Source organism: Podarcis melisellensis (genome assembly GCF_964234715.1).
Source record: "Podarcis melisellensis genome assembly, chromosome: 5".
Taxonomy (NCBI): domain Eukaryota; kingdom Metazoa; phylum Chordata; class Lepidosauria; order Squamata; family Lacertidae; genus Podarcis; species Podarcis melisellensis.
The window spans coordinates 57,501,385-57,518,041 of NC_138537.1; the positions used below are offsets into that span (position 1 = coordinate 57,501,385).

Genomic DNA, 16,657 nt, shown 5'->3' on the forward strand with positions numbered 1-16,657 from the left:
CAGCTTATCAACATCCTCCTTAAACTGTGATGCCCAGAACTGGATACAGTACTCCAGATGTGGTCTGACCAAGGCAGAATAGAGCCTACCCTTGATCAGAACACAGTACTTCTGTTAATGCAGCCTAGAATAGCATTAGCAATTTTTGTTTGCTGCTGCATCACACTTGTTGACTTGGAGCAATTGCAGTAAGAAACTTAGTATTTCAGTTAAGCAAGCAACCCAAACTGAGGGCTAGAAGAAAAGAGGCATTAATTTATTTGAAAATATATCAGGTTGAGTTGTAAATCCTAGGTAAAAGTGGTTGTAATTTAAATTCTGATGAAATTAAGCTTCCTTAGCATGAATGACATCTCTATTATGAGGTAACATCTTCCTAAGGTTTATGTTTCTAATGACCCTGCAATTATCTATAGAAGCATAATTAGTTCAAGTGTTAGATAATTAATTTTCAGAAGGTATCTTAACTAATTTCACACATTGATACCAAGGGCATTTGGAAGAGAGTCCTTCAGTTTAAAATTCCCCTGGTGATTTGCCACCTGTCACTTCAATCCTTTCAATTTACCACTCCTTTCCATCTTTCCATCTCTCACTATTTTAAATCTTGTTAAACCTGCAAGTCTGATGTATGAAATCATTCTATAACATTCCATTAGTTGAACTGTAAATACAAAGACCCAAGACTGAAAGATGATTTTAGCCATGAGTGTTGATATTAATGTCTTAACCCTTAAATGTCGTAAGAGTTGCTAACTTTTAAGAATGAAGCGTTCTTGCAACAGAGAGGTGTAGGACGCAAGTCCCATAAGTATTACTCAGCTTTGAAACCAAGCAATATTGCAAAGCCTTTTAAGATACTAATTTAGTTGTGGTAGAAGCACAGCTTTTGCATTTTTATAGCACAGTTGTACCTGCAGTAGAATAAAGGCCACAGTGAGACCTAAGGTTAGCTGGTGTAATTGCAAGGTCACATTCCTCCAAATCTTTTTTTAATTTATGGCCACTTTAAACTGGTTGTCATAGTGGTGTATGCAAGTTTGAGGGGTTTTTCCATATTGTAGAATAAATAGCAGTTTTAGAGGCCTTGGCATGAGTGGAATTGTTAACTCTCCTCTCATGTGCACACACATGTTAACAGCAGGGGTACCAACTTGAATAAAATATTGTGGGAGCCCAGGCAAGCCCTGCCCTGCATAATCGATCACATGACACAGTGTGCGCACACACCATTTGAATGGGAATGCCCATAACCCCTTCAAATATTTTATTGTGGGGGCTCATAGGAATTGGCTCCTATGGTTAACAGTCTTCAGTGAAGCAGGATGCTGAGCTGGTTCTGGGCCAACACAGCTCCTACATGCCACTATAGCCACTACTTGGACTTGCTTTCTGGTGGCTCCTTTCCTCATTCTGTTGAAAAGGCATGCTCAGATGGCTTGAAAGAAAAGACTCTTAGGCTGAATGATATCCAAGAGATGAACATGGCCCAGAAACGTGGCTTGATTTCTAATGCTCCAGGCCAAAGCCTGAGTTCCAGTAACTGTGTGGCAGGCTTTTCCCTCTCAATAGTTCTGAGACACTGACTGAAATAAGAACCTGCACCTACTGCCTATATTCCTTATGCACATTTCACCTCTGTGTAGGAAGCGAGCTTCTGCTAAACTAATTCCAAACAGGACTATACACAGATAACTACCACAAGGGGACCTAAAAGCCACCTCTTTACAAGAGAGAAAAAGTATCGCTGATTACATTTTCATTGACTTGGGATTCTTATGCTTGTTTGATAATCTGGTTGAAGTTTACCTTGGCTGTTTAGCGGGTTCCCACTTTGGGGCCTAGGCTAAGTCAGGGTCCTGTCATCTTGCTGCCATGGGCATTGTTAATTTGCAGTGAGAGTTAAAACACCATTGGAAGGTTTAGAATATCACATATGTGTTAGAGAATAATTCAGTAAGTGTTTGACCTTTATGGATACCCTAAACGGCATGCCTTCCATTTTTAACATTTACCCCTTTGTTGGACTGATAACACGCCAGAATAGAGAGCAGCATATTTTCCTACAGTGCTGTTTTTGTTTTATAAATGAATACAGCTGTGTTATTTTGTGTTGAGGAAGTATTCATGTTGAGTTCACAGAACTTTCTCAGAAGACCGTCGGGGGGGGGGAGAATAGATGGTTATATTTCAGCTGTTGACATGGAAGTAGTCTTATTTGGGCTTTGAAACTTGTCCTGATTTTCAAAGGCACTTGTATATTGAGAGAGGTCCATATGTCCATATCATTGAATGATTGAAGGATGCTATTGTACAACATTATATATTTTTTATGGGCACTCTGTAGACATACTTTTCAAAATAAAAAAGTGAAATAAAAGGTACATGTAAATGCAACAAAGTGGATCTGTAACCAGCACTTGCATATTAAAATAATTTTTAGTGGGGACATAGGTTTCCAGGCAGGAGTTGATCATGATGAGGGTGTGCCAAGCATGCCTTCCCTTTCAGCACGTTTCCCCTTTTTGTTCTGGGTTCGAGTGTCTTCAAAGCCCATGACACCTTTGGTAAAGGCTGTTCTCCAATTGGAGCACCTGCAGGCCAGTGCTTCCCAGTTGTTGGTGTTTATACTACATTTTTAAAGATTTGCCTTGAGAGAGTCTTTAAACCTCTTTTGTTGACCACCAGCATTACACTTTCCATTTTTAAGTTCGGAATAGAGTAGTTGCTTTGGAAGACGATAATTAGGTGTCCGCACAACATGACCAGTCCAACAAAATTGATGTTGAAGAATCATTGCTTCGAGACTGGTGATCTTTGCTTCTTCCAGTACACTGGCATTAGTTCGCCTGCCTTCCCAAGTGATGTGTAATTTTTTTGGAATCACCGTTGATGGAATCTTTTGCGAAGTTGGAGATGGCATTTATAAGTTGTCCATGTTTTATAAGTATATAGTAAGGTTGGTAGTATAATAGCTTTTTAAACAAGCATTTTGGTTTCCCTGTGAATGTCACAGTCCTCAAACACTATGCACTTCAATCAGGAGAAAGCTGCACTCGCAGAACTCAGGCGATGCTGGATTTCGGCATCAATGTTGGCCCTTGTGGAAAGATAACTGCCCAGGTAGGAAAAGTGATTGACACTTTCCAACATTATACCATTGAGTTGCATTTGTGGTGCTACCGAGGGGTTGTTTTGTGCTTGTTGCTGCAGCACTTTGGTTTTTTGGGTGTTGAGCAACAGGCCAAGCTTTTTGTAAGCTTCTGCAAATATATTTAGGATGGTTTGGAGGTAATCTTCTGAGTGTGCACATACTACATTGTCATCAGCATACCGAAGCTCTATGACAGAAGTTACGGTAACCTTACTCTTTGCTTTCAGCCTGCTCAAAGAACTTTCCATCTGTTCAATATATGATTTCTACTCCAGTGGTGAGTTTCCCTTCGACAAAGTGTAGAAGGGAATAGATTCAATAGATGTAAAGGGGGTACTGTTTCAATCTCCCTTCTTCTCTAGATATACTCCAGAGCCATAGGGTATAATGTCCCATGACTCTGTTACCATGGATGCTTGGTTGCTCAAAGCCATCAGAACAGACTGAACCGATGATATCTGTGTATTAGTTGATTATTGCTGCCATGACTGAGGTGCCACTGTGCTTCCGCCTGCTTTGCGGTTCTTGCTCTAGCAGAATGCAACACACTTTTTGGGTTGCCTTCAGTTGGTACAGGCTAGGCTGTTGTTGCTTTGAGCCGGGCAGGATGTAGTAATGTTTCTTAGTTCTTCCCTTTCTCCAGTTCCAGAGCTTCTAGTCTTTATAAAAGGCTTTGCAAGATGCCCAGGGATCTACCTTCCTGATCATGTTTTCTCTTTGATTTATCAGAGGGGATATATCAGAGGGGCTTGAAACAGCTTCTGCATGTGTGGCCTGGTTCCTGCTTGCCCACCATGCTCTGATTCATAGAATCGGAAGGGACCCTGAGGTTAATCTAATCCAACTCCTTGCAGTGTTGTAATATTAAGCTGTCCCATGCGCAATTCGAACCTACAACCTTGGCATTATCAGCACCATGCTGTAACCAACTCAGCTAACCTGTATAGTTTCACTGCCTCTCAATAATTCCCAAGAAGAGCAGTATTCCTAAAGTTTGTCCCGTTCACCTTGGGGCCAGGTTCACTGAGAGAGAAACTGCAGGCTGGATTACAACTCCAGATACTGAAATTCTGGTTCAAGCACTGGAATCCCTGACACCATTTCTACTCCTGACAGAAATGTTGTGAGGTTTTTTTCTCAGTACTTTGGGCTCAGCTGCTTAATTGGGCAGGCTGGCAGCAGTAGGGAACCCAAAGTAATCAAAACCCAAAAGATCTGCTACGAAGTTGAGTCAAAACAGACTACAGGCGATTGTAGATTGCAAGCATCTGGGATATGTTCCTTTCAAACTTGCCAGTACGCTAAGAACACCTTTTAAACTGTACTTAAATAGTAGACACCACTCTCTTCTCTTTGCCATTCATTGCCTGTTTCATACTTCCAAATGTCAAGTTAAAACATCTGCTTCCTTCCTGGTCCTGCCTCTCTTCTCTGTTGTTGTTGTTGTTTATACCCCACCCATCTGGCTGGGTTTCCCCAGCCACTCTGGGCAGCTCCCAACATAATATTAAACAGAATAAAATATCAAACAGTAAAAACTTCCCTAAACAGGGCTGCCTTCAGATGTCTTCTAAAAGTCAGATAGTTGTATATTTCCTGGACATCTGATGGGAGGGAGTTCCACAGGCTGGGTGCAGCCACCGAGAAGGCCCTCTGCCTGGTTCCCTTTAACCTCACTTCTTGCAGTGAGGGAGCCGCCAGAAGCACCCTTGGTGCTGGACCTCAGTGTCCGGGCTGAACGATGGGGGTGGAGATGCTCCTTCAGGCAGTTGCAACTATTTCCCATTGAAGGCATGGTTCTAAGCCTCTGAATTTCTTGCTTAATGCAATGCATTTACAATGATTTTCCACAACAAAATGTGTTTGACCCATGGAGATAAATATATTGTGATATTGCAACACTTATGTTGTGTATACCTTAATGGTAAATTGCTCTGCTCTGCATTTAATTATTTAATTAAACATTATACATGGTTGATATCCTGAATAAAAGGCTGAGTTTACATTTTTTTTTCTTTTTTAAACTCAGCTACCTTCAAGTCCTATGAAAGGGCTTGAAACAAACTTAAGTACCACTTATCTCAATGGGCCTGTGCTAAGTAAGTTTGGATCCAACCCTTAATTCTCAGAAGTGGGAGTAAAACTTTCATGAAACAGACATGAAATATTCATTTAAAATCATTCTTTTGGTTGAGAAATAATCTAGGAATTTCCTTGATTCACTTATTTGTTTGGAATCCTAGGAAAATGTGTTATTCTTCTAGCCTGTTTATCTGCAAATGAGAACCACACTATCTTTCTGTTTTGAAAGGCTCTGCATCTGCGTGGTTTTCAGCGTGTACCATTACAGCACAGATGCCAAAAAAAAAAACAGCATCTACTTTGGTCACAAGCTATGCCAGATGTGTTTATCCTTACAGTTCAGATTGCTGCTGCTGCTTTGTGCTGTTTCCAAAGCAAACTTAAACTGCAATCCAATCTGCACCTACTTGGAAGTAAGCCCTGTTTGAACTCAGTGGAACTTGCTTATATACAAGCACACATAGATCAACTGTTTAAGTCTTTAATAGACATCATGAACAATATAAAACATATAAATATATATATAGTGTGTGTGTGTGTGTGTGTGTATATATATATATATATGCAGGTTTTGGTGTCCTCGGGTGTCTTCCCGTGTAAAAGTTGGGGTGTCTAGGCGACGTTTCGACGAGGTCTCACTCGTCATCTTCAGGCTGGTGCTTTCGGCTTCTTGTTACTGGAACAGAGCAGGATCTCAGTGTTTGAGTTCCTATAAATACTGTTGAGGGGGTGTGGTGTATAGCCTCCAATGTTCTGGGCAGAGAGGAAGTTCCCAGGCTAGTGTGCCTTTTCTTCTTTTGTTCCTTAATTACTTGAGGGATATCTTGAGTGATTTCTTGAGTGATATCCTGAGTACCACTTAGGTGGGTCATTAGGTGTGGATTAGTTGCTAAAGTCTTTGTGTCTTGACCTCTTGAACTTTGTGAAGAGTTTTTCTGAGAAGATGGCTGTACTGCACTTAGTTGTGCTCTGGCTTGGCTTCGTGTATAGGGGCGAGCTGTGGTTTTGTGGCCTGTGTCAGCCAGATCTGTGTAGGGATTGCAGGGGGGTGCAGCATCCGGAGGTGCCACCATGGTTTGGCTACTGGATGGTGTCTGTAATTTATCTGTGGAGAGGGTCTGGGTTTGGGTCTGGTGTGGTTGATTGGTGATAGCGTTCTGTGTGCCTCTGGATCTGGTGTCAGTTTTTGTGGGGAGGGCTAATTTCCAGATGTCTGGCAAGCGGGATGTGTCATCACGCTTGTTCATGTTGTGAGGGTGTTTCTCTATCTCGATCCCACCACCTATCTGGAAAAAACCACCAAATCCAAAATAAAAGCCTCTCCTATCAGTGAAGAAATCCAGCTAAGAATCATCCCCAGAGAAAAATCATCCAGATGCCCCAAACTCTACGGCCTCCCCAAGATACACAAAGAAGGAACACCACTCAGACCAATAGTCAGCTCCATAGGCTCACCTCTACAAAATCTCGCTAAATTTCTCGCCAAGCAACTTCAGCCCTATGCAGAATCCATCTCTTCACACGTTCCAAACTCCTTCCAGTTCATAGAAACAATAAAGAAGCAAAACCTACATCCTAATGACCTACTTGTGAGCTTCGATGTTGTATCTCTCTTCACACAAGTGCCCATTAATGAAGCCTTGACAGCCATTCAAAACAAATACAATCCCCCCGAATACATCTTGGACCTGACCAACCACTGCCTAACCAACACGTACTTCATCCACAATGGACAAAGATACAAACAGATAGAAGGAGCACCTATGGGATCACCCCTCTCACCGGTCATCGCAAACCTGTACATGGAACACTTTGAAACCAATGCTTTAGACAAGTCAGAACACAAACCCAAACTTTGGCTCAGATATGTTGACGACACCTTTGTAATTTGGCCACACGGGAAGGAAAAACTGGATAGCTTCCTCACACATCTCAACAGCCTACACCCCAAAATACAATTCACTATGGAAATAGAAGCCAACAACCAACTTCCCTTCCTTGACGTCCTAATCTACAAAAAACCTGATGGCTCCCTAGGACACACTATCTACCGGAAAAAAACACACACCAACCGCTACTTACATGCACAATCACACCACCACCCTGCACAAATAAACTCCGTAGCCAAGACTCTCATCTCCAGAACCAAACGCCTGGCTGACAAAGACCACTTGACAACTGAGTTACAGAATCTCTCAAATGTGTTAATTGCCAATGGATACCAGCAAAACAGGGTTACGAAGCTAATCCAAAAAGAAACACCCCCCAAAAACCAAGACACAGAAGAAAACAATGGCATGGCCCTCCTTCCTTATATCAAGGGCACTACAGATAAAATTAGCAAAATCCTCCATAAACACAATATCAAAACAGCCTTTTGCACCAACCAAAAAATAGCCAATATCCTCAGAAACCCCAAGGATAAAATCCAGTTGGAAAACCAAGGGGTCTATGAAATACCCTGCAAAGTCTGCCCAGCCACGTACATTGGACAAACAAACAGACGAATAAATGCACGTATCGCAGGACACAAGAATGCCGTCAAAAAAGAAGAAAAAACTTCCTCTCTTTTCCAACACATGAAAGAAACAGGACACGAAATTAATTTTGCAGATTCCAAATTGCTCTTTAACATGGAACATCACCACAAGAGAATAATCATGGAAGCCATCGAGATAGAGAAACACCCTCACAACATGAACAAGCGTGACGACACATCCCACTTGCCAGACATCTGGAAATTAGCCCTCCCCACAAAAACTGACACCAGATCCAGAGGCACACAGAACGCTATCACCAATCAACCACACCAGACCCAAACCCAGACCCTCTCCACAGATAAATTACAGACACCATCCAGTAGCCAAACCATGGTGGCACCTCCGGATGCTGCACCCCCCTGCAATCCCTACACAGATCTGGCTGACACAGGCCACAAAACCACAGCTCGCCCCTATACACGAAGCCAAGCCAGAGCACAACTAAGTGCAGTACAGCCATCTTCTCAGAAAAACTCTTCACAAAGTTCAAGAGGTCAAGACACAAAGACTTTAGCAACTAATCCACACCTAATGACCCACCTAAGTGGTACTCAGGATATCACTCAAGAAATCACTCAAGATATCCCTCAAGTAATTAAGGAACAAAAGAAGAAAAGGCACACTAGCCTGGGAACTTCCTCTCTGCCCAGAACATTGGAGGCTATACACCACACCCCCTCAACAGTATTTATAGGAACTCAAACACTGAGATCCTGCTCTGTTCCAGTAACAAGAAACCTGCATTCCTGTACCCGTGAAAATCTACGAAAGCAAATATATATATATATATATATATATATATATATATATATATATATATATATATGCAGGTTTTGGTGTCCTCGGGTGTCTTCCCGTGTAAAAGTTGGGGTGTCTAGGCGACGTTTCGACGAGGTCTCACTCGTCATCTTCAGGCTGGTGCTTTCGGCTTCTTGTTACTGGAACCCGTGAAAATCTACGAAAGCATATATATATATATATCAATGCATGTGAACACTTTTTAGAAAACAATTTAATTGAAAATGTTTCAATATTGAACTATGTCCTAAGCTGATTTTCCTAAAACAAAACATAATATGTCAGATACTTAATTCATTGTGGCTGGAATAATTGAGTCTTCCAAGAATGACATATACTTTTAGATTAAATTTTCACAGCAGAAAGTGATGATAAATGTGTTTTTCATTTTTAAAGTTGATATTACAATATTCCTGAGAATCACAGCAACATGACTGATGGGCATTTTATTATTGTTTTAGTAGTAGTGTGGAATAATTCATGGGTATCATGTTTTCAAGCTACACATTGGGTTACGCTATCCTGTGTTTTTCTTGCTTTGCTATGCTATATTATTATATATCTTCTTCTTTTTTGCCAGAACACTTAGAAAGTGTGCAGTTAGCAGTGTTATGCTTACTTAGTTTATAGCTGTCATCCTTCACAGCAGATAATTGCTAGTTTGTTCCTGATTCATTTCCCCTTTCACCTCTCCAGCATATAATGCATTAATGTTGGTAAGCAGTCTTTTCCCAAAACCTGAAAGGCTATTAATGTGCTTATTCAGTCAAAAGTAGGTATGTTGGGTTTTGGTGCAGTGGTAGAGATGTGAAGGCCTGAGAGGAAACTGGGAAAATGTGGTGCTGGGGTGTTCCCATTTTTCCAGAAACAAATAGGGAGTGCTTTTTGTTTGCTTGCAGGCAGCCCTTCCAAATTTTAATCAAAGTGCAGCAAAAGTTTGCATAGAAGTTAACTTATAAGAAAAAACAAAAAAAAATTCCTTCCAGTAGCACCTTAAAGAACAACTAAGTTAGTTCTTGGTATGAGCTTTTGTGTACATGCACACTTCTTCAGATACACACTTCTTCATACATACACTTCTTCAGATTCAGATGTGTATCTGAAGAAGTGTGCATGCACACGAAAGCTCATACCAAGAACTAACTTAGTTGGTCTTTAAGGTGCTACTGGAAGGAATTTTTTTTGTTTTGACTATGGCAGACCAACACGGCTACCTATCTGTAACTGTTATAAGAAAAAGAACAAGTTTTTGTTTTATCAGAAAAGCCCGCGCTTTGATGTTCTATCTCTCTCTGGAAACTATATATAATTCCTTGGGCTTGTTGCGCTGTATTGAGTTTTACTGACAGATGGCACCAACTTTATTCTAGAGCCAAACCATCCACAAGGAGTAAGAGCAGCTATCACAGACTCCTATCTCGATAATAGTGTTTCTCTGTGGGCATGCATCCATGTTTTATATACAATTGACCCCTTATTTCCATAATAACAATTGATCAATGGAATTCACTGATCATCACATGGCTTTTGAAAGCATGACTCTTTATTGTGTGTGGCCCTCCAGCTGTTATAGTGTCTTAACTTTAAGCTGGAAAGACTTGTGTTTCTGATCCCTCCTCATCCTGGTTTCCCCCCTCTTCTGCCTCTGACTGCTCATTGTTGTACCACCACCACACCCCAGGCTCTTCCCTTGCTGGCTCCCCTGTGCCCAACTAGTCCGTGACAGGTATTAATTGAATGCACCTATAGAAACTGTCAATTCTGCTAATTTTGATATTGTTTTGCCAGTAAAACTTCCTATCTTACAATAAATTACTGTATGCTGTTTTTCTTTACTTAAAGACTAATTACCACATCTCTTGCTGAAATAAAAGTATGTTTTCAGTATGTTTTCACATTTCTAACAAGAACATGGGCTGATTTCAGTGCTGCGCTTGCCCCTACAAATGCTGCTCAAAAGGGAAACCCAGCCAGATGGGTGGGGTATAAACAAACAAATAATAATAATAATAAAGTATTTATTTCTGGCAGCATTGCAAGTGGCAGGTACTGTGTTTAAAAACGCTTACTTTTTGTGTGCCAACCAAAATTCGCACTGCCTTTCTGTGCCATCAGCTGCTTAGTGTGTGTGGTGCTGGCATGGAGATATTACACATTTTCCCTGTCACGAGGCAACAGCTATTCAAGTGATTTATCTATCAGATGGAACATTGCTTTAGTTAAGCACATTTGGTGGTCTCAGGGAGGCGGGGGGGGGCTATCATTTTTTAGAAAGTGGTTATGTTTATAATTATGAAAGTTCTGCACCCTGTTTAAAAGTGAGGGGTACTGTGTAGGATGATGATATTATTTAACACTTAAGTTTTTGAACAAAAGTGTGGGACATTGTGTGCACAGTACATTGCAGAGGCACTTGACCACTAGGTTAAATGTCATCACTTTGTCTGTATAGCTACTTACCATGTCATAATGACTCGCTCCACATCCTCTTTCCAGGAAACATCTGTTAGGAACCAGGAAATTCAGTAATAGCTTCCTCCATTTCTTTATGACTAGTGTGTATGTGAGAGAGAGCACACAAACATGCTTCTAGATTTTAGAATATGAGACTGCAGAAGATAATGTACAAAACATTGTATGATGATTATCTGTGAAGAAAAGCACTTTAGAAATGGCAGTTCAAAATAAAGCATATCCTTTTCACTTTAAATATTTAACTATAAATTTTATGGAAAATTCAAAGTATCTTCATCTTGCATTTCAATCAGCCGCAGTTGTGTGATTGCACCTAAATGCTTTGGGCCTACATAATTGTCTGCAAAATTGCCTCTGTAATTGTTTATGTTGGCAGTTTGCACCTCCAAATTGAAGGTCAGTGACTGAGGGATTTGGAAAAGGGAGGAGGGAGTGTTGGGAGTTAGCAAAATACACTCTAACACAGCTGTCCTCATTACCTACTGTAAGGGAAAAACTAATTAGTTTTATTGAATTCAGTTTTCTAGTGGAACTATTTGCAGCTTGTTAATCTTCATAATGCAGAATGACTGTTAAATGAATTTTAGTTCTATGGCTTTTGATGTGCGGTATAATAAACTGAAAGGATTGATTCAGATGCTATGCAGTACAACATCTTCCTCAAAGATGGATGAATTCTCTGTAGAATTCAGGACAGAATAAGTAGATTGCACAGATTATGAAACAACTATGTTAGTATCTCTGCAGTGCATTGTGACCTAATTTCTCATTCTATTTTCTGCATAGGCTGGCTGAAAAGAAGAATTAACACTATTTGGTGTGTGTTTTTTTAAAAAAAAGAATTAAAACAACAACAATTGCATCTTCATCATATTCTGGTTGGGAGGAAGGATAATTCCATAAGAGGTGGTGGAGAACTGATTTCACCCACCAGTTTAGGGTTTCTCAGATTGAAACTGATTTGAAAATAATATAATTAATTGAAATCCAAACCAAAGTAAGATGGTGAGCGTAAAATAATAATTTGTTTCATAAGTGCTGCAAAAGGCTGGTGTTTCAACTGGCATAGTGAGCACATGGATGAGGGTCTGTGAAAAGTAGAAGTAGGGAAATAAATCCCCAGGACCTCATCACCACAGACTTCCGTTGGGAGAAACATGCAGTGAACAAGTGTGTGCATGAGTATCTGCAGGGTTGGCCACGGGCGTCCTTTTTTTCTATGGATACGCAAGACACAAATTAAGACTTTGATAAAAAGAAGTTATTGACCATTTTGACCAAGGCTCCAGTGTTTGCTTAAAGCAGGGTTCAGCAAACTTTTTCCACAGGGGGCCGGTCCACTGTCCCTCAGACCTTGTGGGGGGGGGGCGGACTATATTTTGAAAACAAAAATCCTCCCCACGACTCTCCCCTCCCTTCTCCACAGCACCGGATGAACCCTGGTGGCTGCTTACCTGTGCCTTGCGAGTGGCAGGGGCTGGCAGCGGCGGAGGGATGATGAGTGGTGCGAAAGGGCTGGCACTGGTGAGGGGCTGCTTAAAATGGCTCTCAGCCAACCACGGTGCAACAAAGCCCAGCCCCCTTCCTCCTCTAGGCAGGGCGGGGAGCAGGCAGTAGGAGGGAGGGAGGAGGCGCTGCCATGATGTGTGTGAGGGAGGGGGGCAGGAAATGGCACAGCCCGAACGACCAGAATCCCCACACCAATCCACACGGCGATTCCTGGACCGTCTGCGGGCCGGATCCAGTAGGCAATTGGGCCGGATCTGGCCCCCGGGCCTTAGTTTGCCGACCCCGGCTTAAAGAGTTATCTACTTTGTGTTATATTTTCCTTTATGTTGTGGACAAACAAGCAAAATCATCAACAACAAAAAAGCCTGACTGGTTTCAGCCCTTATGTCTGACATTCACTGTAGCAAGGTGGAGTCTGTGTAAGAGGTGTGAATTTCAGCATTAGGAGTCTTTAGTTTAGAGTCCTACAGTATTGTTGTTCAGTGGACAAACTGAAAACAAATATAATGAATCAAAACAGTCAATGACCTGTAGTTCCAAGTCATAGACCATGCTCCACTCCGTAATTATTTTTGTGGACACGCGTGTGTGTTTGTGTGAGTGTGTGTGTGTGTGTGTGTGAGAGAGAGAGAGAGAGAGAGAGAGAGAGAGAGAATTCAGCAAATATAATCTCACAGAGAAGCAACCAGTGGCATGTTATTTTTTAAACATGTCATAAATTACTGCGAACACATGCTGAGCATTTTATGTGTTTATAGGGCTACTTTTATATGGAGACACCCTGAGGCTGAAATCCTATGTGCACTTACAAGAAGTGACCACAATAAGGCTTCCTTCTAAGTAACCATGCAAAGGGTTGTGCTATCAAACTTCCTGTGCTAAACTGCGTGCTCATGATATACTTCTCAGTTTCAAAGCAGGTTTGTCATCAGTGGCATCAACTGGAAAAAACAGAATTGCTTAGGAGCTTGAGTCATTCTGTCCATTAACCTGGAATTAAACTTGGATGTGGTTTAGGTGTTATTTGCACAGGAACATACCAGTGATCTATTTCCAGAATACAAATTGTATGTCCGCGGTCCACATACCTATGTTCCTGAACAAACGGTATTTTGAATGTGTGGCAGATTGGTTCTAAAACATCCAGGGGTCCACATAGGTAGAGCAGACTCCCCACTACAGATGGTTGCCCTTCAACTTATGGACGGCTACCAGGGATGCAGTTTAGGGGGATGTGCAGTGGTGTGCGGTCAGTGGACTAGGCTAGTCCCCTAAATGTTCCCCTGGTGCCTCCTTCCCAAAGCCTGGAAAGCTTTTGCCTGGCAGAGGGAGGGAGGTGCAATACTCCGATGGGTCCAAGAGCCCTTCCGCCACCATCCCAAAGCCTGCCCAGCTTTGGGAAGGAGGCAAGAGGGCTCCTGAGTCCTGTCAGAGGGCTGGCACCTGCTTCCCAAAGCCCAGGAAGCTTCTGCCAAGCTTAGGGAAGGAGGCACGATGCTCACATGTGTGACAAGGGAAACGTCAGGCCCCCTCCATTGCCCTTGCAAGCTGACGCCTTTGGCCCTAACGGTTCCCCCACGAAAAAATTCACCGCATGCCACTGGGGACACATGATTGCTCTGCTCCCTTTTTCCCTTTCCACGTGATTAGCATCCTTGAGTTATTTTGAACCGATCTCTAACTTTAGGGGTAGAGGAAGCAGGCTTATTTGTTTAAAGTAGTTGTTTAAAAATAACATTGCATGAAACTCTTGCATAGGGCTTACATGACCCAAATTTCCTTCCTCCAGCCATGTGTTCATTCCTTCCTGAGCAAGGCTTTTGCCAGTTTGAGTTGCAGGTCTTTCAATATATGCAAGTTCTGTTTTTCAGTACTTGCCTTGTGGTTCAAATTCCACAATGAGGTTTCTTGCTACACAAACAACAAAAGAATATTGGATATATATTCTAAGTGATTGCACTGGAGACAAAAGCTTGCATATAAATATAGAAATGTGTCATCAGTTTAGAGCAACAATATGTATATATATTTGTATAAACATTTTAAATTCTCTCTTTCTCTTTTTCCTTTGCAGCCTATAGCATCTTCTTCTAGTAGGTGAGTACACTGCATAATCTAACTATTAACAATTATCCACCAGTATATTCAAGTATACTATTCTTTTTAAGAAATTTCACAACATTATGAAGTTAACAGCTTGAAGCTATATAGCAGCCAAACTATATTTAAATTTTATAGGTCAGCATATTTTATAGGGGGTAGCCTTTGCAGTCTAACTTTTCCTTCTCATATTAGTTGTTAGGATATAATTTAACATGCATTAGTTTGCAGCCTTGAAAATAAAGTGCTTCTTATCACTGACGTACATTTGAAGCCCATTGTCAGATAATGGTGCTGATAATAGTTGCTTGTGACACAGATCTGCTGTTGGGAAAATGGCAGAAAAAGAACTATTCTAGAACCACGTCGGCAGAATTGGGCTGCTTTCATTGTAAGAGCCATTCATTGCTTCAGTTCTGAATGCTAGCTTTAAAAAGTAGGACGATCCAAAATAGAAAGATAGAAATGGGTAAAGGGGGCATTTTGAAGGCACATCTGCCTAGGCAAATAATACCTGATTTATTTTTTTAAAAGTTTGTTTTAAAAGGATGTGCGTGAAGGATAATGTGGTAGGAAACTTGTGCAGGTTTCTTAGCAATGAACATTTAACTGAGGAAATAATGTTGCTTAGGGTTGCATGTGAAAGCTATAAATTGCCTTGAGTTATTTTGAACTGCTTTGTTCCAACTTCAGCGATATTCAAGCTTCTGGCAGAAGTCATTATACTGTATGTTGAAAATACGTTGCTGCTTTGTTATAGGGGAGACCATGATTAAGCTGTTATGGAGAGGCACCTTAAAGGTGGCTATTAGGAATTAGGAGGTATATACTCATTCTCACAGCCCAGTGAAGAAATTTGAGACACAGGCAGTCTGCAGGGCACCATGGTCACTGTCGTGGCCAAAATAGCTAATAATAATAGAATTATAGTGTTGGAAGAGACCACAAGAGTCGTTTAGTCCAACCTGCTACAATGCAGGAATATTTTGCCCAACATGGGGCGCGAACCCACAACCTTGAGATTAAGAGTCTCATGCTCTACCGACTGAGCTGGGTCTCCCCAGGATCTCATGGGGTTTCTTCATCTTACATGGCTGGAAGAGATCTTAGAGAAGGGAGGGACAACAGGCCCCTTAAAAAGGCCAGTCCCACCCAGACTTGGCTTCTCCTTCCTTTCATCACCTTTACTCTTAATTGTCTTTGTAATATCATGTAATGTTGCGATACCATTGTTTATAGAGCGATCCTAACCATGTCTACTTAGTGGTAAGGCCTACTGAATTCAATGAGGCTAACTCCCAGGTAAGTAGGATTAGGATTGCTGCCTTAGCGTGCGATTCCCGATTGTCAGTCTGCTAAGAAGGAAACTGCTGGTAGCAGAAGTGACACAAGAACCAACAGCTGCTTAAATAGGCAAGTGAAAACAGTACGTGAAGCATTTCACATGTTCTGAAACCACCTTGCTGTTTCACACACATCCCCAAATAGCTCCCAAAAAAACCTTCATAGGTGAAGCCAGGCATCATTCTGGAGTTTGCTAGAACAGTATTGCTTTTCAATGAAAACTTGTCGTCTTTGTCTGTGCATCAGATACTGGACCCGTGGACAACTACAGCCGCGTAAGCTAAATCCACGGTGGATTTGTAGTGCTGTGGTCATTTATTGTGTCAGCAAGCAGGCTATACTAGGGGCTTGAATTACCACCTTTGTTGGAAGGTAGGACTGATATGAATTTTTAATCTCAACAAGGAATGTTACAAAGCAGCCACTTCATAATAGGGACTACAGTGGACCTGGGTCTTACCCTTGCATATTAAAGTTTGTGAGTTTTATTTAAGGCGTGCTCTTTCGTCTTACTCTCTTCAAGTTTTCTACTTACTGTATGTCTTTTTGTAGGAAGCAAAGGAGATTTGCAGCTGCGTGGGGGAGGGGAATGTTCCTACTCTTACGAATGAGTTTGAAAGCCAGCAATTTCTTAATCATTTACCAGAATGGATGT

General features: G+C 41.5%; 1 protein-coding gene across 6 annotated transcripts in view; it reads left to right on the forward strand.

Moving 5' to 3' along the window:
* PTPRE (protein tyrosine phosphatase receptor type E) overlaps positions 1-16,657 on the forward strand; it is a 140,419-nt gene that overhangs the window by 54,523 nt on the left and 69,239 nt on the right. For 5 of the 6 annotated variants that reach the window (XM_081912687.1, XM_081912690.1, XM_081912691.1 and 2 more), the window contains one exon: positions 14,633-14,655. In XM_081912687.1, the coding sequence (XP_081768813.1) occupies positions 14,633-14,655 (23 nt within the window). Of the gene's footprint in view, positions 1-13,320; positions 13,373-14,632; positions 14,656-16,657 lie in introns of those variants that run through there. The other variant, XM_081912694.1, reaches the window with a different exon arrangement.